At 33.8% G+C, this 25,033-nt stretch overlaps 4 protein-coding genes and 1 long non-coding RNA gene across 7 annotated transcripts; 4 read left to right on the top strand and 1 right to left on the bottom strand.

The window, feature by feature from the left end:
- Positions 1–8: 8 nt before the first annotated feature.
- Positions 9–3,544, top strand: LOC128184607 (uncharacterized). 3 transcript variants are annotated; one of them, XR_008243755.1, is made up of 3 exons: positions 9–267; positions 2,697–2,814; positions 3,451–3,544. It is a non-coding gene; the product is annotated as an uncharacterized LOC128184607 (long non-coding RNA). The 3 variants fall into 3 exon arrangements; XR_008243753.1 differs by having other exon boundaries at positions 9–479; positions 2,707–2,814; XR_008243754.1 differs by having other exon boundaries at positions 13–267; positions 2,707–2,814.
- Positions 3,545–3,674: 130 nt separating this feature from the next.
- LOC128184076 (uncharacterized) lies at positions 3,675–5,332 on the top strand. The gene has a single exon (XM_052853397.1). The coding sequence runs from the start codon at positions 3,675–3,677 to the stop codon at positions 4,935–4,937; it is 1,263 nt and encodes a 420-aa protein (XP_052709357.1). The 3' UTR covers positions 4,938–5,332.
- A 2,405-nt stretch (positions 5,333–7,737) lies between these two features.
- Positions 7,738–11,266, top strand: LOC128184448 (uncharacterized). The gene is made up of 2 exons (XM_052853903.1): positions 7,738–7,799; positions 9,428–11,266. The coding sequence occupies exon 2, from the start codon at positions 9,488–9,490 to the stop codon at positions 10,760–10,762; it is 1,275 nt and encodes a 424-aa protein (XP_052709863.1). The 5' UTR covers positions 7,738–7,799; positions 9,428–9,487; the 3' UTR covers positions 10,763–11,266.
- Positions 11,267–14,107: 2,841 nt separating this feature from the next.
- Positions 14,108–16,570, top strand: LOC128184675 (uncharacterized). The gene is made up of 2 exons (XM_052854245.1): positions 14,108–14,253; positions 14,893–16,570. The coding sequence occupies exon 2, from the start codon at positions 14,904–14,906 to the stop codon at positions 16,182–16,184; it is 1,281 nt and encodes a 426-aa protein (XP_052710205.1). The 5' UTR covers positions 14,108–14,253; positions 14,893–14,903; the 3' UTR covers positions 16,185–16,570.
- A 1,720-nt stretch (positions 16,571–18,290) lies between these two features.
- LOC128184261 (citramalyl-CoA lyase, mitochondrial-like) lies at positions 18,291–23,127 on the bottom strand. The gene is made up of 8 exons (XM_052853690.1): positions 22,948–23,127; positions 22,554–22,670; positions 21,870–22,039; positions 21,190–21,378; positions 20,221–20,419; positions 19,849–19,962; positions 19,455–19,633; positions 18,291–19,163 (listed from the first exon to the last, which is right to left on the bottom strand). The coding sequence occupies exons 2-8, from the start codon at positions 22,615–22,617 to the stop codon at positions 19,062–19,064; spliced, it is 1,017 nt and encodes a 338-aa protein (XP_052709650.1). The 5' UTR covers positions 22,618–22,670; positions 22,948–23,127; the 3' UTR covers positions 18,291–19,061.
- Positions 23,128–25,033: the final 1,906 nt, after the last annotated feature.

Raw genomic sequence — 25,033 nt, 5'->3', positions numbered from 1 at the left:
CACAAAAATTGCTGATCTACATGTAAATACAATCGTAACTACTCTGTCATTTCATTTTTTCGCCAGCGGAAATGACCGAGTAGTTACGATTGCATGTAAATAGTGCACTCGGAAGGCCTCGGCTGCTAAGTAAACTATCGAACTATCGAACAACTCTGTTGTTTTTGGAAATAAGAGCAGCGGAAGTATTTGTGAGATGAAAGTCACTTGATATGAATTGAATCTAATGTCATTTTCCATTAGCAACATGTTTTATGAGTAAAGCAGGTAAATAATTAAACTATGTAAATGGAGCCAGGGTCATATTGATTCAGAACCCTCTTTTTGTGCTGCTCTTATTGTAATCCTAGATTTCATGTGGTGATCTCTTGTAAGCGTCCCAAGTCAAGAGTTTCTGTAAGACTCCTCACATCGTGTGTGACAAGCGGCGGAGCGAATCAGAAACCCAGAAACCATAGGCTAGGAAAGATGGGACTAAAGTCAGGAATAATGGATTGTTCTTATTTCAACTTTATTTTCTGTTTATTTCATAATAATCTATTTTACAGTCATTTAGGGTATTTCGGGTCACCCCGATTTTCGGGAGTCATCGGGGTTTTCCATACACAGTTCCCGTTAAACGTTACAGAAAAACGAAATATATTGCAGTCACGTCCATCAAGGTATGTTATATGCATTCACACAGTTACAAAGGAAAATATTGAAAATAGATGTCTTAATTAATACGTTGATTAATTGGCTTATGTGTCCCGACCAGAGAATTTTGCATGTCAAAAACGGAGACATCTTTTTTTCTTCGATCATGTGAAGTTTACGTTTGATAAAACATTACGTGTTATATACCGTTGGAAAGGAAACTTTATACGCTTTCTAATGCAACTAAACAAATTTTGGTTGCAATAAAATCTATTGAGGTAGTGGTGTATTCCTAGCCCCCTTCGGTTTAGGTTATTTCGGGTCATGTGCGTTTTTAGAGCCTCGCGTTTTCGTATGTCACATGTCGATGTTTACATTGTGCTTTTTCAATATTATCATGATTATAGCTTATTCGTATGTAGAAAATTTGTTATACTAAATTAAACATTATAAAAGTAATCATTTTATTAAGAAAAATCCATTTTTTTGTATGTGTGTATTAAATAAGTTGCTGCGACCTGCAATTTTTTTTTCAATGACAATGTACATGTAGACAAGTGGTGAATAAACATACTAAGCCCCTACATACACATTGCTTATTTTCAGAAGAATGGGGAGAACCATTGCCCAGTTTTCCACCCTGGCCCCATATGCTGGAAAAAGGAGGAGGTGTTGTTATACCCTGCCAATACAAAGTGTGTCCCAAAAACTTCCATGCAGCATTGACTGTTATAGAGCAGCATATTGAAAATATGCCTGAAAAGTCTGTCATTAATGTCTCTGTGTCATAAATTGTGATTCTTTTATCAAAGTACATTTAACGAGGCTGGGGTGTCGTAGCATATTTATCTCCTATAAATGAATAGCTATATATATACATGATATATAGAAAATATAGAAATTGGTAAACATTTTAGAAATTTCTCTTCATCAAATAATTGTTGACACATTTATAGACCATATCTTATTTTTTCAGCTAAAATTGATGGTTAATTAAATTTTTAAGACAACAACCCCCAGCCTCCTTAATAGAATGTGAAGTTGTTTTTATACATGTATGTCCAAAGTAGGACCTTTATTTTCAATGTAAAAGTTTACATACTAAGATTGACATACTTAGTCTTAATATCATTTTAATTAAGATGCACATAAATTTGAATGTGAGAGAGAGAGAGAGAGAGAGAGAGAGAGAGAGAGAGAGAGAGAGAGCATGAATTTGCCAGACTTATGAGAGAGAGAGAGATATGCACATTTCCACTGAAAGTGAGGGGTGTTTTACAATGTAATACCAATGTGCTATTTTATTACTATTATGTTTATTTTGTAAATCTATATACTTTTTATATGTTTATATTTTATATGAGTCCTAGCAGGACGAATTTACTTTTTTTTGTTACTGTATAATTTTTTTATAGCCTTTTACCATGTTTACATTCCTAGTCATTTTTCCGTTATTTAAAACCAGGTGTTTCCATTGTTATTTTTTTTCTTTGTTAAAAAGTCATTTTATTGAAATAAATAATGACATAAATGTTTGCCTCTGAATTAACAATCCAAAGGACATAATTCCATGGTCTTCAAGCTAGATCCGCCCCACATTACACACGGTCAATATAGTGTGTTGATATCAGCTTTCACCGTGAGCGATTTCCCCCACAAAAAATCATTTCTGTTGAAATAACAATTGGATATTAGCAAAACTAACTAATTTTGGTCATAAAACAACATTAAATGTAATTTTTGTTTTGTTTTGCACACGTTTATAAAGTGACCCGAAATAACCGGAAGTGACCCGCAGTTCCTTGAATTGAAGGTCTAAATAAAGCTCCCACTGCGGTCGTTTTATCAATGATAATCGCAATTTGGTTGGTAAGTCTTTTCAATCAAACAATAAACTTCTTAATAATGCCCAGGTTCATTAATAATATTCGTTTGTTTATTTAATTGCAGTAGAAATGTAAAAAGTGACCCGAAATACCCTAAATGACTGTATTGCATAAGCAAAGTCCCGAGTACTGTCATGCTATATTTAGCCAGACTCGATAACAGATTTTGCATAGCTATTTATAGAACTGGAAAAGCCGGTAAAATCGTCGATAAAACGATCGCCCCTGCATTGAGGCTGCATTCTATAGATATTCAGTATGGGATAATTAAACGTACGATTAACACATACCGGTAAGTTACTTTTTAAAAAATTATGTAATGTCGATGTCGGTGCTGGGGGGGGGGGGGGGGGGCTGGGGGGGGGAGGTTATTATACCATTGAAGGTCAATTTGGCAACAAATATCTTTCCTGCGAGAAAAGTGTGGAGCTCAACCCTCTATGATGCTATGTGCTTAATGGTTAGGTCTAACTTGACATCTGGAACTACTCTTACACTTAATAAAAGTTTGTAGCGAAGCGAAACCCCCAGTTTTCCTTCTTCTTGATTTATTTTTTTTTTTATTTTATTTGGTTTTCTTTGGAGGGGGTATATATTGATACTTTTAGATGTGAATTTGGCTCCTTGTTTTGTGTAACCCCCACCCCCATCCCACCCCATTGTTTTGTGATCCCCGCCCTGTTTTGGAATTATAACTACGATATAAATATAGGGAAATGAAACGAAACTGAGAACTGATTATGTAATGAGCATTCTTGCTACGAGAAAGTTAAATTGCAATATATTGATCATTCGTTCTATATTACACATTGTTGTAGCTATAGATTATTGTCAGATGTTTATTTAACTTTCTTCCTGTTTGCTTAATGTAAATAATGAACATTTTCAAAAGTCTACATCCATCTAATTTTTTTCTTGTTCATTACAGAACGCAGTAAACTGAGGTTTGGTGAGACGAGGGCCCCTTGAAGCGGTACCAGTTATGACACGATAAGATGATAGTGTTATACAAGTGTAAGGAACGATCTCGTCCATATGCTATAAAGGGAAAATTACCTTGGCACGCTTAGATCATTTGATCCGAAACATTATAATTTTTTTTGTTTCTAAAAACGAAAAAAAATCTATAGTTGTTTTTTTTTCTAATCAGGAATGGATAAAACTACAAAAGAAAAATTAGTAAAAGAGCTACGCGTGCTTTTTGCGAATGGCAACACTGAAAAATTAGCGAAAGAAGCCGTAAAGGAGCTGAGCAACTTCACTGGAACAGACATTACGGACATTTTCCAGAAACTTACATATGTAGTTGATTTGCTATCAAAGTTGACTGAAGGCTCTGCCATTATACCCAATTCTTTTAATGTATCCCTTTCAGCTATATCGGTAGTGTTCAAGATACTAGGCACAAAACTGAAATCTTCCTCTCCCCCTGTAGAAAGAGACGCTACCTATTTAGCCTTGTTGCGCTACCAAAATTCAGAGCTAAAGGCGGAAGCAGTAGGCTTGGAAGATTTACTTTTCACAACTCACGCCTACTTGAACGAGATCGACGAACATGCCCACGAGAGTGTTGTCATCAGATTGGAAGAAAGGTTTCCAACCAACGACACTGTGAGATTCCTGGGAAAATTAAAAGCTAAAGCACAGGAACTCCTGACGACGTCGGAGATACCATCTGCTCGTCGGGCATCGGTTTATATCAATCTGTATTTCCGACTGGCAATATTGCGTACGATGGTGTTGTGGCAGGTTTTCTGCATCAAAGAGCGAAGTGGCTATGACGAAGCAAGTACTAGAGCGGTTCTCGCCATGATAAATGAAGGTCAAAAGTCAGACCTGGAAGTTGTCAGATATGTAACAGAAACAAGTTTCCAAAAGGTAGTGTTTCACACAATATTCCACCCGACAGAAAACGAAAATTTCTTGCATTTTCTTCAAATTCAACAATACTGGATCCCAAACATAGGACAAGATCTAAGCTTCTGTCGTCAAACACATTGTATTCGCTCGTCAAAAAAGCCGGAGATAAAATTCGAGAGGACGTCAATGCTTGGGGGACGTATTCGTGGAGGTAGCGATATGTCCTCTGACTGTAAGTTTCAACTGGAACCTCTAAAGAAACGAAGGGTGGACAATGTATTTTATATAAGGTCAGCAAAGTCGCCCGGCCATTACGTTTACATGCACGACGGGGGAAATTGTTTTTCCGCCTCCCACAGGCCGGGACCTGAGGGACAGTGGAAGATTGTCCAGTTTGAGAATGACAAGAGCCCCCCGCAGTATGTGTTGTCTCCCCTTAAATGGCCATGTCGATTTCTGTTCATGAAATCATTTTTGGGAAGTATTTCCATAGCGGGCACTTACAGTTCCAAAGAAACTAAAGATAAAGGTCTGTGGGAAATCCTTGATTTATAGAGGAGTTTGATTTTTTATAATAACACTGACAGTGTTTGGAACGTTTAAATCGACTGACTCTAGAATTTGCTCTTATTATTTAGCATTATTGCCTGAGTGTTACTCACTTACTCCTTCCGAGTTTTCTTTAAGTTGCAAAGCTAGTTCTAGATCTATTAAATCAAAATTTAAATGGTATTGTAAATATATATAAACATAATGTTTGATAGCAGTAATTTTTTTCATTTTTCTTGTTATCTTTAATGCATTATGTGTATATATTTTCTGTTTTCTTTTTTGTATTTCCCTATTTATTATTTCCACAGATTTTGAGTGTTATTTGCTTTACTAATATCTAATGTAAATTTGTTGTCTGTTAAGTTTGAGGTTTTAAATAAATCACTTTGATCAATAGTGATACGTATTTTTCTTTATTATAAAATTCACAATAGAATATATGTTCCTCCCTCCAAAATCCCATCATATTTTTATACCAAAAAGCCGTTCAGTTGACTACGTTGACACTGTATAAAGGAAAATATTTGCTCCTTTTTATGCCCTTTTCACCCTTGTTGTCAGCGGATAATTTAAGTCTGGGTGAATTAAAAACAGGTTAAACATAACTTTAGAAAGAATATGTAATCCTATATGTGTCTGAGCGAATTCAAGACTGAGCAATACCTTTAACAAGTGTAAAAGGCCAAAAAAAAAGAACAGGCAAAATTAACCCTGTATACAGTATGCGTGTAAAAAAAAAAGAAAAAGTGCAAAACCTTGGATGTTGCCAAAAAAAAAAAATAATAATAATAAATTAAAGAGATAAATTAAGTGACGATATATGTCTTGTTTCTTAATGATTGAAATATAAAAAGTATATTTGAATATATACACCTGTATCTTTTATATTGAGATATATTTCAATAATATGAATATTGATATCACAATATCACATCGCTGATATTGCTGATTTTTCTTTACAAGAATGCAGTTTGACTTGGTATATGATAAGTTATCAGCAACTCTAAAATTCAAGCCGGTACATGTAATATAATTTTAAAATTTGCAAAGAATGAAACTGGTCGTGATATTAGACAAACATTTGTCATATCTCGTTGAAATATTGAACAATGCGAGTAAATCAAAGTCGAATATTGATCGTTGGTCCCATGATTATCCAAAAGTGGATTATATACAAAATAATTTAGATAATTATCAATGGCTCCAGACAACGGCTCCAGACAGCGTCTCCAGACAGTAGCTCCAGACAGGAGACAGCGGCTCCAGACAGTAGTTGCAGACAATGGCTACAGACAGCGGCTCCGGGCTTCAGACAGTGGCTACAGACAGCGGCTCCGGGCTCCAGACAGTGGCTTCAGACAGCGGCTCCAGACAGTGCCTACAGACAGCGGCTCTAGGGAGTGGCTACAGAGAGCGGCTACAGACAATTAGGGAAGAATAATGCAGATATTCTTTTCATATCCTGATTTTTATTTTGAACGTCTACATTTGATTTTTTTAGGAAAAATTTCAGTTAGCGTTTGATGTTTTATACACTTCACATTACGGACAATGTAAAGTTACGGTAACAGAATTTATCTTTGATTTGAAATGGTTTAACAACTATGTGTAATAGAGGCCATTCGCTGGTCTATAGAATTTTACTGAAAATCGTAGAAAGAAAATAAGTACATGAGTGGTACATGTACATAACTGTATACAAGAAATGTTTTAACTTTCAAATGCAGTGTCACCGCTGTTTATATAAGTCGCTCAAGAAATTTTTAACCTCGTTTATTGATTATAAATGGCTTTATAATTAGAAATAATTTTACAATGGCATCATATGAAAACCGAAACTAAATTATTATTGCTAGGGTAGATTTACTGTTGTTCGCAGTAATGAACTACTGTAATGTCGTGTAGCTTGACGATCGCATAGAAGGGTAAGTTTTCACAGTTTTCCATATTTATTTAGTGTTAACCAAGCTCATATTTGTTATCATTTGACCAAGATTAGCATTTAATTATTCTTACTCAATAACTAGGGTAATATTGCAAGTTCAATTGCAATTTCCATCTCAAATTTTTGTATACAACTAAATGCTACTTTTCACACACATTCTTTTCATATCTCTGAAAGCGAATTACTCGTACATTTCTTTCCATATTCATCTGTATCTAGTATATATAAGTTTATCCGTAACGATAACTCCTGACCAAAAACACACTATGCAGTTATTATTTATGTTATATTTAGTTATTTTATAAATATGTAATAATAACAAACAAACAATAATTAGTTTTAAGTTGTCTGTAAGTAGAATGAAAAATATAACAATCATTAACAATCATTAACTAATATTAAGACAGTAAATATTATAAATATTGTTCATAAATACAGAGTATACAAAAGAAAACAGTTTTAGTTTTACACCTTAGAATTGTGTTTGTTGATTTCATGATGTAATTATCTTAACAATGGTTTTTAAAGAAGGATGAATAAAAAATATACAGTGTATTTGAATTGTAATATAACTCCAGTTTCTTTTTCCTTTTTGTCAATTAAAGTACATTATTAATTATACAATTCAGAAAGGTCAAAATGATGGTTAAATATGACAACATAAAATAATTGTAAACTAAAATATCCTGAAAGAATGTTGTTAAAAATTGTATTTAAAAATAAGAAGAGCTAGTGTGTTTGATTAAAAATCATTATCAATCCTGAACTGCGTTTGGTTGTTTTTCATGATCTATTTTTATCTCACCTATTCCTCTTCAACAAACCGAAAGTTCATATCGTTGTTAAGGAAGTAGTAATGGTGTTAATTGTCAAAACTTCTACCTGTAAAGAAAAGAAGTCGTGGGCCGTTGCTAAGATCCGTAAGTTAAGAAATGTTTTTCGAGCAAAACTATAATATCAATGAAAATCAGAATCGATCATATGTTCATAAAGAGAAAACCAATTAATGTTCGTTCATATGCAACTATTACTTCTAAATTCATTAAGTATTTACCCCTTTCGTTTTGGATTTTTTTATTCGTTGGGTCTGTCGTTCGTCTTTTAATTTGACTGTGTTCAATACTTGACATTAGTAAACCAAACTCGGCAGTGACAAAACAATATCCTATGAAATGTATGTCCCCTTATTATTTTAACACTTCAATATCAATGCAAAATTAGAACTTTTTGACTTAATACTGCCTATTAAAGTTTTTTTTGCTAAACAGAATATACCCAGTATAAATTAATATTTAAAAATTTTGATTAACTACCAATTTGCAATATGAAATTATAACCACATTTATGAATTCATGTAAACCCTAATGAGTTTTTGTTTCCTTTTAGGAATTAGTGTTTGAGTTAACAGTTAAAGTGCCATTAATGATTTAAATCCCAAGCTATTATTTGTTTTTGCAAATAAATATATGCTGCAATTTTTAAAAACCATTAAATAATTCGGGAGCAATCTTGTTCTTAATAAAGTACAAAGTTAACTGATTGTCATTAGGCCAAAAACTCACAACTCTCATAAACCGCTATTCAGCTAATGTTTTGTACCATGCAAATAATCTTTGTTAAGTTATTTTAAATCTTAATTCAATCTTTATTCAATCAATAAGTAACTTTATACCATGCAAGCACCATAAGATAGTGTGGATTTAAAAGTAATGGAAATGTGACCCCTAAATCAGAACTGAGGCCTTAAGATAGGTTTGAAGCTCAATAAAAATTAAGTATTTAGGAAAAATGTTTAAAAATATTCTTCTCAAGAACTACAATTTTACGTTTAGTTATTTTACTAGGTAAAACGGTGACTTTCTTTCGCTTTGTTTAATTATTTACAGTTCATTTTGTAATTTTGTTATCTTTAATACGTTGACGTTTAGGATAATAGTGCTGGTAAGTTGATGATCTTAGATCTTAGGATATATAATATTCTTCATATGTAATATGCTTGTAATTATGTTAAACTTTGAACTTCTCTAGGGACCCCAGTGTTGACTTAGGGCAAAGTTTTAATAATATAGAATTTATATTATCCTATGATCGGTAATTTAGAATAATCAACATCATATGAAAGTGGCTAACAATGTATCTAAACTAGAAAGTCTACTGCATGCGTTACTCTAAGAAAGTTTTGTGAAACAGTCATGACAGATCTTGGTAACTTCCTAAGTTATAACTTCGACATATCTTAAGTTATAACTTAGATATATCTTAAATTCTATCTTAAGAAACATCTTAGAAAATCTTTATGAAATTGGCTTCTGATAGCAATATTTTTTGTCAATCTGTGCAATTGGAAATACATATTTAAAATGCTGATAAAATTATATCAATTTATGATATACAAAATTAGTTTATAACTGTCTTTCAAATGCATTATTACAGCAATTACATAAATATCTATGTCATGCGCGCAAAAAAGAAAATATAACTTTTTGTCTGTTTGAAATATATATCCGGTTGTCTCATTAATATTAATGTAAATAATGTTTACTTTCAGGTTTATTTACCTATACCTAGGCTGAGGTTCTTTTCAGTTAACATTTTAAAAAAATAAGAAATGAAATCATTTACATTAGAAGATTGGAAAAAGGAAATACAATTGGCATTTTCTGATGGTAAATACATACATCTAGTCAACCATGAAATACCAGAATTGAAGAAATACATGGAAACAGGCATAGGGGATGTTTTCCTCAAATTCGCCGATGCTATTGAATTACTAACAAGCATAACTGGAATTAATTCAATCCCAGTACATACATGTACATTTGCCATATCCTTTGGCGTCATGTCAAACATCTTCAAAAAAATCGGCACACAATTTAAGTCCACTATTCCTCAGATAGACGAAGATAAAACATATTCAGCTTTACTACGCTTCCAAGACTCAGAGTTAAGAGCTGAAGCAGCGGGTTTGGAAGATTTACTTTTCCACACACACGCCTACCTGAACGAGATCGACGACCAAGCCCGTGAAAGTGTTGTAATCCGACTGGAGGACAAATTTCCAACCACCGACAGTGTGAGATTCCTTGGAAAATTAAAAGCGAAAACGTACGAACTACTGACGACGTCGGACCTACAGTCTGCTCATCGAGCATCAGTCTATGTGAATCTGTATTTCCGACTAGCAATATTGCGTACGTTAGTGTTATGGCAGGTTTTCTGCATCAAAGAACGAAGTGGCTTTGACAGACCAAGTACTCAAGGGGTTCTGGCATTGATCACCGAAAGTAATAAGTCTGACCTGGAAGTTCTTACATATGTCACGGAAACCAATTTCCAAAAGTCGGTGTTTCTGACTAAATTTACTCCTACAAAATGCGAACATTATTTGCACTTTCTTCGCATTCACCGAATCAAAATTCCCACAGTAGGTGGAGGTAAAAGCTTTTGTGGTTCAATACGTAACATTTGCCTGTCAAAATCGCCGGATATTAAGTTCAAAATGTCATCGCTCTACTGGGGCCGTATCTGTGGAAGTGATAAAAAAAATTCTGCGTCTTGCAAATTCGAACTGGAACCTGTTGAAAATGAAAATCTAAACTGTATATTTTACATCCGATCAGCAAAGTATTCAAACTATTATGTTTATATGCACAAGGAAGGAAATTGCTTTTCCTTTAAAGGCCAACCAGGACCTGAAGGGCAATGGAAAGTCGTACAATTTGAGAATGGAAGCCAAGTGCAGTACATCATGTCCCCTGTCAAATGGCCCTGTCGATTCCTGTATCTTAAATCCTTTTTAGGAAATGCTCAGTTGTACATTGGAGGCACTTATGACTTAGAAGCAAACAAAGACCAGAGTCTATGGGAAATTCCTGAGGCATAGAAAAAAATTGTCATTTATCAGTTGGAACTGGGGATTTAACTTGCATTGGACTTTCCATGAGTTTGATTTAACACACACAAACAAGCTTAAGTTACTTTTCAATTTATTCGATCAGTGCTTACTAACTATGCATGATAAATTACCAAAATCAGGTACATGTACTTTTTACACTATTGCGCTGAAAAATATAGCTGAATTCCTATCAACAGAAACAACGCTACAAAAAATATTTAGGATATCGATGTATATTTTATATGTGGAAGAAAACAAAATTGCCGTAAAACTATTTTTAAAAATTACCTTTCCTTAACGAATGTAAATGTGAATTCTTCATATGTCTGTGCCAGCTGTAAATTCAGTCTTTCTTTCGAAAATATAGGTCATTCTTCGATTGACAATTTGTTCACTAATGAATATTGCTTATTATATTATTACAGGGACCTATATCTTTAGTTAGTATATATACGTCCCTGATTATTACAATAATTTTGTTACTTTCATGATTATTGTTTGTTATTTTCTTTACTTTAATACCGGAATGCTGTCGTGCAGACTCTGTAAAGGACGAGTGCACAGTTTGCTAATGATGCAAGACTAGTGGCAGTTTTAGCTACGGACATGGAGAACTATATACGCCATTTCCTTAGTAAGTTTAGTGATACCCACCTATAGAGATCGGATTAGCAGAGTGAAAGTTTTTCAAAAGCCAAATATTTTGGATATGAAATAACCCGTATCTCTTCTTGTTATTACTGCAACCATCTAAGACTTTATCAATTTTGGTGCTCTGTTTTCAATCATATTGCCTTTTTCATGCATAAAGTATTTGATAATCAGAAAGAATATATAATTCTAACTGCGTTCTTTTCTTTCCATTTATGCAGTTTGACTTAGTATATGATAAGTCTACTTCATTCGAAAAATCAAGCCGTGGTTTATACAGAATGTTAAAGGAAGTGAACATGAAAAAATTATCAAGGGCTCAAATTTGTCTGTTAGATGTGTATAATGATATCTGAAAACCGTTTAGGCAGAGCTTTCCTCAGTAAAAAGATATACCACTTAGAATAACTAATTCTTGCAATCCATGAGCGCTGCCATATTGTTAAAATCATTACCTCCCTGCTGGGTTATCTCTAAGCATCTAAGAGAGGGCAGCACTGATGCTGCCGTCAGTGAGACACATTGCAATTTTACACACGTGTAGTAACAGGGATAAAATGCCATCATCAAAATGTGAATGGAAACTTGAAAGGAATGTAAAGAGTTGTCATTTTAAACAGTGTTTATGGAGGAAGATTTTGGATCTCAGAATGATGCTTTCCCACCAGCAGTTAATGTGACATGTAACTAGAATGGAATGTCCGTGGATCAGTGTTATTGTGACCTATTTTTTCTTGCACTCGGGAATTTCTTGTTTATGAGTTTGAACATTATGTGTGCTACATAAATGAGCACACAAGGTGCATTGCACAGCATCCTGACTTTTAAAAAGTGTCTTAGTCCTGTTATTCTTCTGACAGCATAAACAGAACCGGCGTACATATCATCAAGATCTTATGTATAAAAAACAACAAATCAGAAAAATTTCCAGGGCATTAAATAAAAAGTAACGGTAAGAAACCCCACATGGAAAATGGAATTACAATTTTATATTAATTTAAATTGAAATCTAAAAACAGCATTTTATTTATGTAAACACTGACTGCCACATGCATCTCCGTACAAACATCTGGAATGTGATGGTCTTATATTTCACAAATTAATTTATCTATATTCATTTTTTGTACAAATCATGAATAGTTATCTGAGGTTCATTTATAGAAATGTACTAAATCCTTGTCTTCTCATGACAGTACACAAAATTTTTCTTCACATCAAGGCATATTTTTTCTTTGTAACTTTTATCAACTCTGTACATAAACACTGGCCTAGTTCCAACATTGACCCAGTCACCAGCAGCAATGTGGCTTATCTACGTCAGAGAACAGATGCATGCTGGGGAATAATGGATTACCTCCATAAACCTTTCACTGAGAGTGTTAAATTGATAAAATCTCTTGATAGAAATAAACAAATAGGTAACAGACCTCATTTTTAAGTTTCAAAAGGCTTTTATAATTTATTAAGCAACAATTATTTTTTTCATGTTCACTTCCTTTAAGAAGGAAACTGCATGGTCGTGATTTTATTATCGTGACAAAAAGTCATATCTGGTTAAAATATTGAACAGTGCGAGTAAATCACAGTCCAATATTGATTATTTGTATATCCGTTGATTATCTAAAGGCGGATTACAGAATCATTAAAATTATTGCTAATATATATATATTTCAATCTACCAAGTATTATTCCCTCTATTTCGTACGGAAACTTACAGTTAATTCATAGCTATATAGAAACAGTCGGACTGATATCTACACGCCCCGTTTATCGGTTGGTCGAAATCTACAGCGGCTGAAAGTGACGAGGTACATGTACTGACCGCAGGGGCCAAGCCCGTTTTAACATTAATTTCAATGTAACCATAAATAAAGATTATGGTAACATTGAAATTAATGTTAAAACGGGCTTGGCCCCTGTGGTACTGACAGGACTGAAATTGACACCGTGTTTATCGATTGGTCGCAAACCTACTGCGACCTAAGAAATATCACGGACTGCACGAAGTAATCATGATGATGTCAGACTCAAAGTCTCACAGGAGACGATTTGGCTGTTTCTTTTAGCTAACGTACTTATGTACATTAACAGTAATTTAGTGAATTTTACTTACTTTTCATAATCAATTTACTAATTACTAGTTAAAAGAAATAATGTTAATATAAACAAACAAATTATAGTTGAAGAAAAAATTAACATAAGTAACTCGCTACGGCGGGTTATGTATTTTCTCTGCAATGTCGCTATACCTTTATATCCCGAATGAATCACCAAAGAAAGCATTTTATTGTTTGATTATTCACAGTGCGTTAGTAAGGTCTATAGAATCAAAACAAAAACATGCCAGAACGCATGGAACGTGAATATTCAGTCTAAGAATACATGTACAAATACCTAATTTGTGTGAAATCAGCTACATGTAGGACAGAATTACGCAGCTTCCAGACGGTGGCCTAAGACAGTTAGGCAGAATAATTTAGATATTCTTTTCATAACCTGTTTTTTATTTCCAACGTTTATATTCGAGTTCTTTAAGAAAAAGGTTTCTTTTAGCCGTTGCTGTTTTCATGAGTGGTATATAAAAATACGATTAAAGTTTTTCTAGGTTTACTTAAAGAAATGACTGTCACCACTGCTGATATTTTTAACTTCGTTTATTGATTGTCAATGGTTCTATAATTAGCAAAAATTTTACAATGGTGTCTTATGCAAAACGAAACTAAATCATCGTTGCTAAGGTAGATTTACTTTTGTTGTAACAATTGTTGTAACAATCTCATGTTTCGAAAACGGTGTAATGTTGAGTAGTTTTACTATCAAATAGACGGGTAAGTTGACTTTTTCTCTATATATATTGGTGAGAATTAAATACATAATACATATTATTTACTAAATTACACGAGACTTGCCAAGTATCCTTTAAAAAGATTTGATTTTGAGAATAAAAATTTGTATATAACAATTAAATTAAAATTGTTATTTTGATTCTCAATAATCTTAATATTTATAAAGGGCACCGGTCAGGTAGTATTTTGATTCCATTTAATAATTAGGGTCAAACTGTAAGTTCACATTCGTTTCATATTTAAATCAATGCCTTTTTCACATACGTTCCCTCCACATCTTTTTAGCTGATCTATTCTCAAAAATTTTTTTTCTCGAGTTTCATTTTAACTAAACATTTATCCTTACCGATAACCACCACTGTGTATCAACATTTATTTCAAGCTAACCTTAACATGTTCAATGTCTTTATAATGTAAACTACGTCTTGTGTCAAGAAGGAGTGCTGTTGGTTCAATTGTATCTTCAAAAAATCATTATATTGACCATTCAGCATTGTAATTAAAATAAAAGTTTGTATTTGTTATTAATCGATATGCATCGATATCTTAACCAAGGTAAATTTTATCCCAACCAATTTAACAATGTATATATTTTTTAATTTTTGTCTTCCTTTATTGCAGCTTATTCAGAAATGTCATCGTTTAGAATGCAAGATATGGAAGAAGAAATAGGATTGGCGTTTGGGAATGGAAAAACTGCATGTTCTGTAAAAGTTGAAATACAAGAGTTAAACCAATCCATGGAGGTTGGAGCTGGGGATGTTTTCCTTAAAATATCAAAAGCTATTGCATTGTTGTCCAGCATCACTGGATATAATTCATTCCCGGTGCATCAATTTACAATATCCTTTTCAGTACTGTCGAACATTTTGCAGAAACTAGGCACACAACTCAAGTCCTCTACTCCTCAGGTAGAAGAAGATAAGGTATATTCAGCGTTACTACGCTACCAAGATTCAGAGCTAAGGTCAGAAGCAGTAGGTGTGGAAGACTTACTGTTCAACGCTCACGCCTATCTAAAAGAGATCGACGAAGAAGCCCACGAAAGTGTTGTAGTCAAATTGGAGGACAGATTTCCAAATGACGATACCGTGAGATTTCTTGGAAAATTGAAAGCAAAAGCGTATGAACTCCTGACGAATTCAGACAGGGAGTCTGCTCATCGGGCATCGGTTTATATCAATCTTTATTTCCGACTTACAATTCTGCGCACCCTGGTGTTATGGCAAGTTTTCTGCATCAAGCAGCGAAGTGGCCATGACAAAGCTAGTACTCAAGGGGTTCTCGCTATGTTGACAGAAAGTAAAAACTCGGATATGGAAGTTGTTAGATATATCACCGAAACCAATCATCAAAAGGCAGTTTTTTTAACTGTCTTCAATCCAACAGAAAACGATAACTTTGTTAACTTTCTTCGCATACACCAAATCAAAATTCCTTGCATAGGTCAAAATAAACACTTTTATGGTCCAACACGTTATATTTGTTCTTCTCAATCGCCGGAAATCAAATTAGAAATGTCTTCATGGTATAAGGGTCATATTTGTGGAAGTAAGAGCAAATCGGCTGCTTGTGAATTTAAATTAGAACCTGTAGAAAACCTGAATATGGACAGTATATTCTTTATCAGGTCGAAGAAGTGGTCTGACTCTTACGTTTATATGGAAGAAGGGGGAAAATGTTTTTCCGTTTCCGGTCAACCAGGGACTGAAGGGCAATGGAAGGTCGTCCAATTTGAAAATGACGGAAGCCCTCCGAAGTACATGATGTCCCCCGTTAAATGGCCTTGTCAATTCTTAGTCGTGAAGTCTTTTCTGGGGATTGTTAGCATAGAAGGGACGAAAAATCTAAAGAAAGTAAAGGACAGAGGATCGTGGGATATTTTGGACGTGAAGGACAGTTCGCCAAAATAGAACTGCTGAAACAAAAAGAGAAAAATGTACGCGAGCTGGTTTTCTTTAACATAATTAAGAGAATTTTTAGAAAAGAAACTCTTACTAGTAAGTTATATTTTGAAAGCTAAAAGTAGATCCAAACAATTTTTTAAGTGATTTGTAAAATAACTTTTTGCCCCAGAATTGAACACATGTACAAGATGTGTCGTCAAACGATAGCCATATCTTACAAAGACATCATACCGAGATTGTATTTGTAAGCTATGAAGAGCGAAAAAGGGGAACAACCTCTAATTTCTACAATTCAGTCACCGCACTCATTTCATAACTTTTTGGAAAGTAATTGGCGGGTTGTTAAAACATCAAAAAGGGGGAGAAATAAATGACTTGGTTGGGGATTTTATGTTAGCAAAAATTGTCATATGAAAGCAATGTATTTTTTATGGACAGATGAACATTAAAAAATATATTAATATAAATGACTTATAACTTATGACTTATAACATGACTTTTGGATTGTTAAATTATTATGAGTGAAATGAACATGACTGTTATGAGAAGCAAAACTTAACTTCTTCCTTTTGACGTTTTTCACGATTGATTTTCCTTTTAAAAACATGAAAAAAATAATTATTATATCTCTGAATATGCACCATAAAATCATCTATTTTAATTAAGAGAAAGTACCAAGCAATTTTTTACTAAACAAGAGGCCAATTGGCCTTAAAGGTCACCTGAGTAGCATATATCCCATACACAAACTTGTCATGGAGTCTCATATATGCATCTAATTAATTAGGTTTCATACTGGAGTAGAAAAATTATAAATTTGTAATGACCACCACATTTCAAAAAGAACTGTGAAACCTATAATTTGGTGAAAAACTAAAAGATCTGGTCTATAAAATCATGAATTCAGTTTTCCTTTCAGGTGTGTGGGAGTAAAGAAGATAATTTTTTAACGTTATATGCATTAACATCTATACACCCATTTTGGCCCTGCCCTAGAGTCAAAACCCATACCCCAGGGGACATGAAAATTAAAATTTCAGTAGAGGACTTCCTTGTAAACATAACTATTAGTCAGTTTTTTTTTTATACAGATGTGTGAGAATAGAGAAAAATATTTTTAAACATTATATGCATTAACACTATATTGCCATATTGCCCCCCCCCCTCATGTCCTGAACCCTGACCCAGGGGCCATGATTTTCACAATTTAGGTAAAGGAGATTGTGGATATCATTACCATGCATTCAGTTTTTTGCCAACATGTGTGGGAGTAGAGAAGAAGATCTTTTAAGATTTAAAACATTTTTACTATATGGCCATATTGGCCCCACCCTAGAGCCTGAAAACCTAATTAAGGGGTAATGAATTTCACAATTCTGGTAGAGGGCCTCATGGACATCATAACCTTGCATTTAGTTTTTAGCAAATATATATGGGAGTAGAGAAGAAGATTTTCTAATATTTAATACATTTTTACTATTTGGCCATATTAGCCCCACCCTAGAGCCTGAACCCATGACCAAGGGGTCCTAAATTTCACAATTTAGGCTGAGGGCTTCATGGACATCAATATCATGCATTTAGTTTTTAACAAATATATATAGGAGTAGAGAAGAAGATTTTCTTAGATTTAATACATTTTTACTATATGGCCATATTGGCCCCACCCCAGAGCCTAAACCCCTGACCCAGGGGTCATGAATTTCACAATTTTGATAGAGGGCTTCATGGACATCAATATCATGCATTTAGTTTTTAACAAACTCATGGACATCATAACCATGCAACCAGTTTTTTCCTCACATGAGTGGGAGTAGAGAAGAAGATTTTTGAAAATTTGGCTTCTTTTGCATATTTGGCCCTGCCCGTGGCACCCTAGGGGTGGTAGAGCCATAAATTTCACAATTTAGGTTCTTCTTACCATAGAGATGCTTCACACCAAAAATGGTAACGATTGGCCTGGTAGTTTTCAAGAAGAAGTTAAAAACGTAAAATTATTAACGCACGAAGACGGACGAAGACCAATTGCAATAGGTCACCTGAGTGACTCAGGTGACCTAAAAATATAAACATGGTAATCTATTAAACTAAAAAATAAATTTAAAAATAAGAACTTCAGACTAGGAACAGAGAAAGTGCAAGTGACATATAAGAGTAAAGCCTTGAAATATTTAGATTTTTTCAAGCTTCATCAAATACATACATGTATAACTTTAACACAATGGATGCACATTTCTCCTTTCATATTCATTTCATATACCATATTAATTAAGTCACAATTTTTTTTAAGGAATATGTTTAAAATACATGTTTAACATTAGAGTGATAAGACATGTTTTTAGCAATGTATTTTAATATCAATTCAAATATCTATCAAGAAATTCAAAACAGAAATAGGCGAAGCTCAAACAACCAATACAAGCATTGTACAATGTAAAGCGAATTATCAAAGAACATATCTAAAAATATTATGTCAAAAATGCACCTTGATACAAATAGCCTAAAATATTTGGCTAATATCTTATATTGTTTATATTCCCCATGCGCATATAGGTAAATAATGCTTACCGGTATTTGAATTTAACAAACAAATGTCAATCAATTTGTTCTTTCAGTCAAGCCTATAATATCATGTTACATGTAGCAATATGCATACAGTGCATAAACTTCTTTAGGATGTGCATTACACACAATATTAATAATTGATACATGTATACGTATCTCATTCAGATGTGAATCATCAATAATAAAAGTCTGTAATTTTTAATATAATCATTGAATAATTATTAAAATTCCATTAAACAGTCCCATTGTTGGATATCTCAATGACGACTCTAACACAAGGTTCACCAAAAGTCACAAAATACATCAATCAATCAAGATTCAGCCTTGCGTTGGACCGATATTGGCAGACAATTGCAGAATGTTTTTAGCTTGTAACACTGATGGCATGTCTATCATCTTTCCATGGAATGTGAAGGCTCCCTAAAATGAATAAAAATACATGTACACAATATTGTAAATGAACAATTTAGTTGACCAATAGTTTAGTATTTGAATAAGATGAAGCATTGACTGTTTACTGAATGCCTTCAACAAATCATGTTATTCTCTCTCTCTCTCTCTCTCTCTCTCTCTCTCTCTCTCTCTCTCTCTCATTTCCTGACTCAGTGTGCTTGCTGAATTCTCTCTCTCTTTCTCTCTCTCATTTCCTGTCTCAGTCTGTTTGTTGATTCTCTCTCTCTCTCTCTCTCTCTCTCTCTCTCTCTCTCTCACCTTTCCTGACTCGGTGTGTTTACTGAATGCCTCCACTAACTCTGCGGCCCACGCCACCTGTTCCTGGGTGGGGGAGAAGGCTCTCTGGACAATGGGGACATGTGAGGGATGGATGACCTGTTTCCCCGTGAACCCCATCCTTGCCCCCTCCAAGGACTGCCTCTCTATACCCTCCAAATCTAAAACAATTACAAATCACAGGCTGGGATGAATTTAGGGCGTGCCATTCAAGCATGAAAATCAAATTCAAATACATGGAATACTGGGCTTAAATTTTTTGGCACAAACAAACATACCAACCAATAGAAAAACTACTTATCTATTACTGGTTTGAACAGTTTGTTTCAGAAATCAAATGAAGGATTCTGACCAATGTTAAAGAGGACAAACAAACCTTTTAGATCAATATGCACCATGTCTATAGCCTGCAGTTTGAAGGCTTTGGCACACGTTACAATTTTCTGTCTGGCATACAATAATTCCTTTGCATCTGCAGTTCTGGTTGCCCCTGTACAAATCAAGGGAAACATCAGTCGTGACTTCTCTCACATCTCTTATATAATCAAAATAGTGTGATAAATCTTTCTACATGTATAATGTTCAAATTAAATATCATGTCATTTCCTTTTACTTTATTATATGGAATGCATTAAATCAAATTTGTTAAAACTTTTTTTTACTTGTTTTTACAATGATATAAAAATCATAATTAATGGTAGTCACTAAGCACTTGTGTAAAAAAAAAAGGAATCTTTAGCAGAGTGACCTATTTCTGCACAGAAGTCGTCCGATCCGAACACTACTCCATCCAGGACATACAACTGTTCCTTGAGCTGTAGATCAATCGTCTTTTTAAATACGTCCCTTAGGTTCATCAAACCCATCGCACTCTCCACGTAAGTTATGAGGAAAGGACGGGTCTCCAGTTGTCTCCCTTGCAATACTTCTTTCAACCGTTTAGTAAACTGTTAAAAGGAAAAATTGCTGTTGCCATTAAAGTTATTATTACATTCAAGGTTCATATTATTTTGCGACAAAAAATCGATGAACATTTTTAAAAATTCTTGGTAATTGTGATGAAGAGTTCTCAGTATATTCCGATTAAGATTTTACTGTCCAAAATACTAACTAGTGCTACCGTAGCAAAATTGAAACAGGAAAAATTTAAAACACAGAGTTACTGCTGAGGCAAATTATTTGCATTTAATAGCATATCAAAAGAGATAAAATAAAATAACATTGCCAGTAAAGATTGGTATGAATTAAATTAGATTATCATATAGTCAGTCTTGGAACATGTTTAATCTGTGCATTAGTTTTACAGAGCAATAATTTAATTCTGGTTGCAACGCGCTTTCTGATTGGCTAAAAAATTATTTTATATCGTATAAAGAATGTTGCCTACGTCATAGTAAGACAAACGTCAAAAACGTATCAATACGCCTGATGTTACGTTTGAATTTTGTACAAATTTACGTCATTTAAGAGGTCAAATGACTGTTTTTATCTACAATGAAGAGTAAAAAAAATTAAATTATAAGCAATGAATTCAATATTTATTAGTTTTATACGATATAAAATGGTTTGAAACAGTTTACGCTTTTTTATAAAAGCAGTTTATAAAGCATAAACTGCCCCAAACCATTTTATATCGTATAAAACAAATAAATATTGAATTCATTCCTTAAATATAAAAACACCAACATACATGACAATACAAACACAACCTTTATACCATGTCAATGTCCTGTGGCCGCTCGACTTTAGGCAGCATCAGAGTGTCTGGCATTCTCTTCGCCCCAAGCACCTCCCCGAGATCATCCTCCATGAGTCCACTCGTGACCGAGTTCACTCTTACAACACACTCAGTGAGACCAAAGTCACACTCGTCCAGTGCACGTCTTATTGTGGAGCGGGCTTCTTCCTTAAGATAAAAATAGAAAATATTTTCAATTGATAAAATGGAAATAAGTTTTTAATCAGGAGTAAAATGGGGAAGTTTGAATATATGGACAATGAATATTTCTGTGGTAGTAATAAATTCTCAGTCTTACATCAACATTTTCATTAAAATTTACATTAATATTTAATGAAATAGAAAACATAAAAACATACACAAATTCAAAATCAAATGAATTAACCCCTTCAGAGTAACTGCAGTTCTGCTCTTTTACAGGGGAAAATGACAAAATTTGTTGAAATATGATGTATCGTCAATTGTTTCATTTACATCATTTAACTATCTACCTACTAAAATTTCAGCAAAGTATATCAATTTGCCCTGCGAGAGAGCCGTACTGCAGTTAATGTGAAGGGGTCGATTGTGTATTGTATCCTTGATGTTCAAATTAAGAATACATTATGCAGATATTGGCTCTCAATCTTTATTCTGCTTTTAATCAATAAAATTCTCACTTTTTTGTTAGCTGCCACACCATCTTCACAGTCCAGAACCGCGCAGTCTAGGTCAAGGGAGGTAACCTTCTGAATTTTTTTCTGATCATTCCCGGGAACGTACATGACGGCCCTCCTGGGAGTGTAGGGCTTGGACTGGGATTCTGTCTGACCTCCATAGACCCCGGCCACTGAAACATATAAACCACAACGTCTGAAGACCAATATTGGTACATGTTGGACTATATAGCCAATGACTGCTGGTTTTATTTATATGTGTAAAACTATATGTTTTATACTATCTTCTGCAGGATAAATACCCTCCAGCTGGTTGAGGTGATTAGTTTATATTTACATTTTCCAGTGTCTTTGCCTGTGATAACACTACTAATCGATTTTGTACTATGTAACCCATAATACAAATGACACCAAATTGAGGCACCAGCGGGGTTTGCTTATTTATATTTAAATATTTAATCGTGCGATGGCTTAAAATTATATAAATATAAGTAATAAGGAATCATTCTTTGAATATTATGAGGTGATAATTTCGGTTGGGGCATGATTAAATCTATCATAAAGCCCTTCGGGCTTTATTGGATTTGATCACACCCCGACCGAAATTATCATCTCATAATAATCAAAGAATGATTCCTTATTCCTTATATAATTTAAGATTTTTATTAAATGAAAATAATACTTTACCTGCAGTGTGCCTTATGAAAGTCCTAAGACATAGCAAACTATTTTTATATCTCCAAAGTAACATGATATTAGTTGTTTCCGACGGAAAGATCAGCTCAACATATTCACATCAGACGTCTGTCAAAAAAAAAATGTACAGGTGCATGCGATGGACACTAAAAATAAATAGCTTGGAAAACAAGAATGGAAATATGATAAATTTATGTTGCATACAATGTGTTCCAGCAAATGTCATGTGTAGCATGCTTAAATATTCCCTGTCGAAATTAGATTTACATGAAATTAAATAATTTTCAGTTCACGTGGTAAGTGCATAGACATAAATAAATGTTATTTATGTCTCTGGTTAGTGTCTTATTAATACAATGGAGTAAATTCGGATAAAACAGTTAACCAAAGTCCATTTATTCTCAGCCGAAGAAAATGTGATTTCTTTTGCGCCCGATTTAATCTGAGATATACCCTACACTTCCTAACAGCTATATAAATCCCAAAATTTTCGATTATCAAGCTGTGCAGTGTCCAGTTTTTTCATCCCGTCTCTGATGGCCAGTATTGGTTCTAAAATTACTTACTTAGCGTGTACCAAAAACGGTCTCAGCTGTGTTCGTGCTTCATATAAACCATACACGGGAATAATCAAAGTACTGAAAGTACTGTTAGACGGTGGCGTCGTTTGAATATGGCATATTACATGTCTGATCATCATTGTCGTCAAAAACCTGCAGTCAGTATCGCATACATGTATTATGGATAATTGTGTGGAAATCGTAGTTGTTATCTCAATCCATAATTCACAAAAGCTACGTTTGTTGACCGTAAAGACGGAAAACCCGTAGATTTATCACAATATCATTTGTAGTATAGAAGTTTGTATCTATATGTTTGTATTTATATCATTTGAAATCAAAATCGGTGTGTATTTGTCAATAAATGGGTTGCCATGCACCACATAAAGAAAAAATAAATAAAATTCAAAGCGATTTCATTACAGTATACGCCCAATTAAATATTTGATTGTATAAAGAAGGGAAATTTGGGGTTTTTTCCCCATTGACCTTTGGTTTAACCCTGCAAAGGGGAAAAACTTTGAAAAGTGTGGATTGGACTATTATATGCTTTAAAGTTATTGTAGATTTCTCAAAGTAACGAACACAAATAAAGCTTTGGTCTGATAAAATGCTTAATTATCGGGTTTTTACTAACTATTTGGGCATAAACGTAGTATGTTAATTGTCCCTCACGACAGCATTTCCCTCAATTTTTTGGGGAGGAAAAATTGCAGTCTCGTGGACCAATACACTTGCTTTAATGCTTTTGGAATGCACTTCATCATGAAACCGCATAGTCAATCAATATTTTATCTTCGACTTCGAGTGGTTTATTTCCATTCGTTAACAATTAACGAAATTGAATGAAAATTTGAGAAAAAAAAATCATACAAAATTCAGTCGCGGCAGTTTCAATAACCAACGTTTTAAAGTGCATTTGTTCCATTGTATTTAGCTGTAGATTTATTCAAATCATTTGATGAATTCTGGAAAGTCACACGTACATTTTTTCGCTTCTCAGTACACTTTGAAATGCATAAGTTACTTGCTACATTAAACTTTTCTAGTAAACATACAACAAATACAACACATATGTGAAAAGAATAACAATTTGACTTCCAAATTTTGACACATCTATATTCATCAATAAACATTGAAAATGGAAAAATAAAATTTGAAAATTTTAAGTAAAATCGTGTCTAAGTCCCTTTAAGCTTAGCTCTTTTGCGAATATGCATGAACATGCACTACACATGTACTTACTCAATCAATTATTAATTAAGAGGGTTCGATTGTTTTGGCCATATTTATATTGCATCGATCTCCTTTAAAAGATTTAGAAAAGCTCCAAATAATAGTTTATAGCTAAACAAATCAAATTTTTAAATTTAAGATAAATCTAATGGCTAATTTGTTGACCGTGCAGCCTCCTTTAATCACAAGAATGTTTCAAAATCTGTTGACTCTGTGGGTATATGTTATCTAAAAATTAAGATTAGAATACTAGACATTATACATGTATAGTATACTCTGCGACGTATTTTCAATAAACTCCGATTTACATGTAGTTGTCAAGTAAAGAGATACAATGCACACGAACGCTTTACTTGGGGCACTGGTAAATGTATATACAAATTGAACGTTGTTTGTAATAAAAAAAAGTTGTTGTACACACGTGAAACTGTTCTGAATGCTTGATTAACCTTGCTTTCTCCGACGTTAGCAAACCGATCGAACATATACCATGATAACTATGATTATAAATGTATATTTTGAGTATTTTATGTAAGCAATGATAATCAACAAAATCATATCCGCCAAAACTGTGAAGACCAAAAAAATGCCGAAAAGTGTTCTGCACCCCCCCCCCCTTAAAAAAACCACGAGTACGCCAAATTCACAGAAATTGGCTTCTAGTTTTATAGTTGA

The sequence above is a fragment of the Crassostrea angulata genome, chromosome 5 (assembly GCF_025612915.1).
Source record: "Crassostrea angulata isolate pt1a10 chromosome 5, ASM2561291v2, whole genome shotgun sequence".
Taxonomy (NCBI): domain Eukaryota; kingdom Metazoa; phylum Mollusca; class Bivalvia; order Ostreida; family Ostreidae; genus Magallana; species Magallana angulata.
The sequence above is the reverse complement of the archived record's forward strand: the minus strand, read 5'-3'. Positions and strand labels throughout refer to the sequence as shown.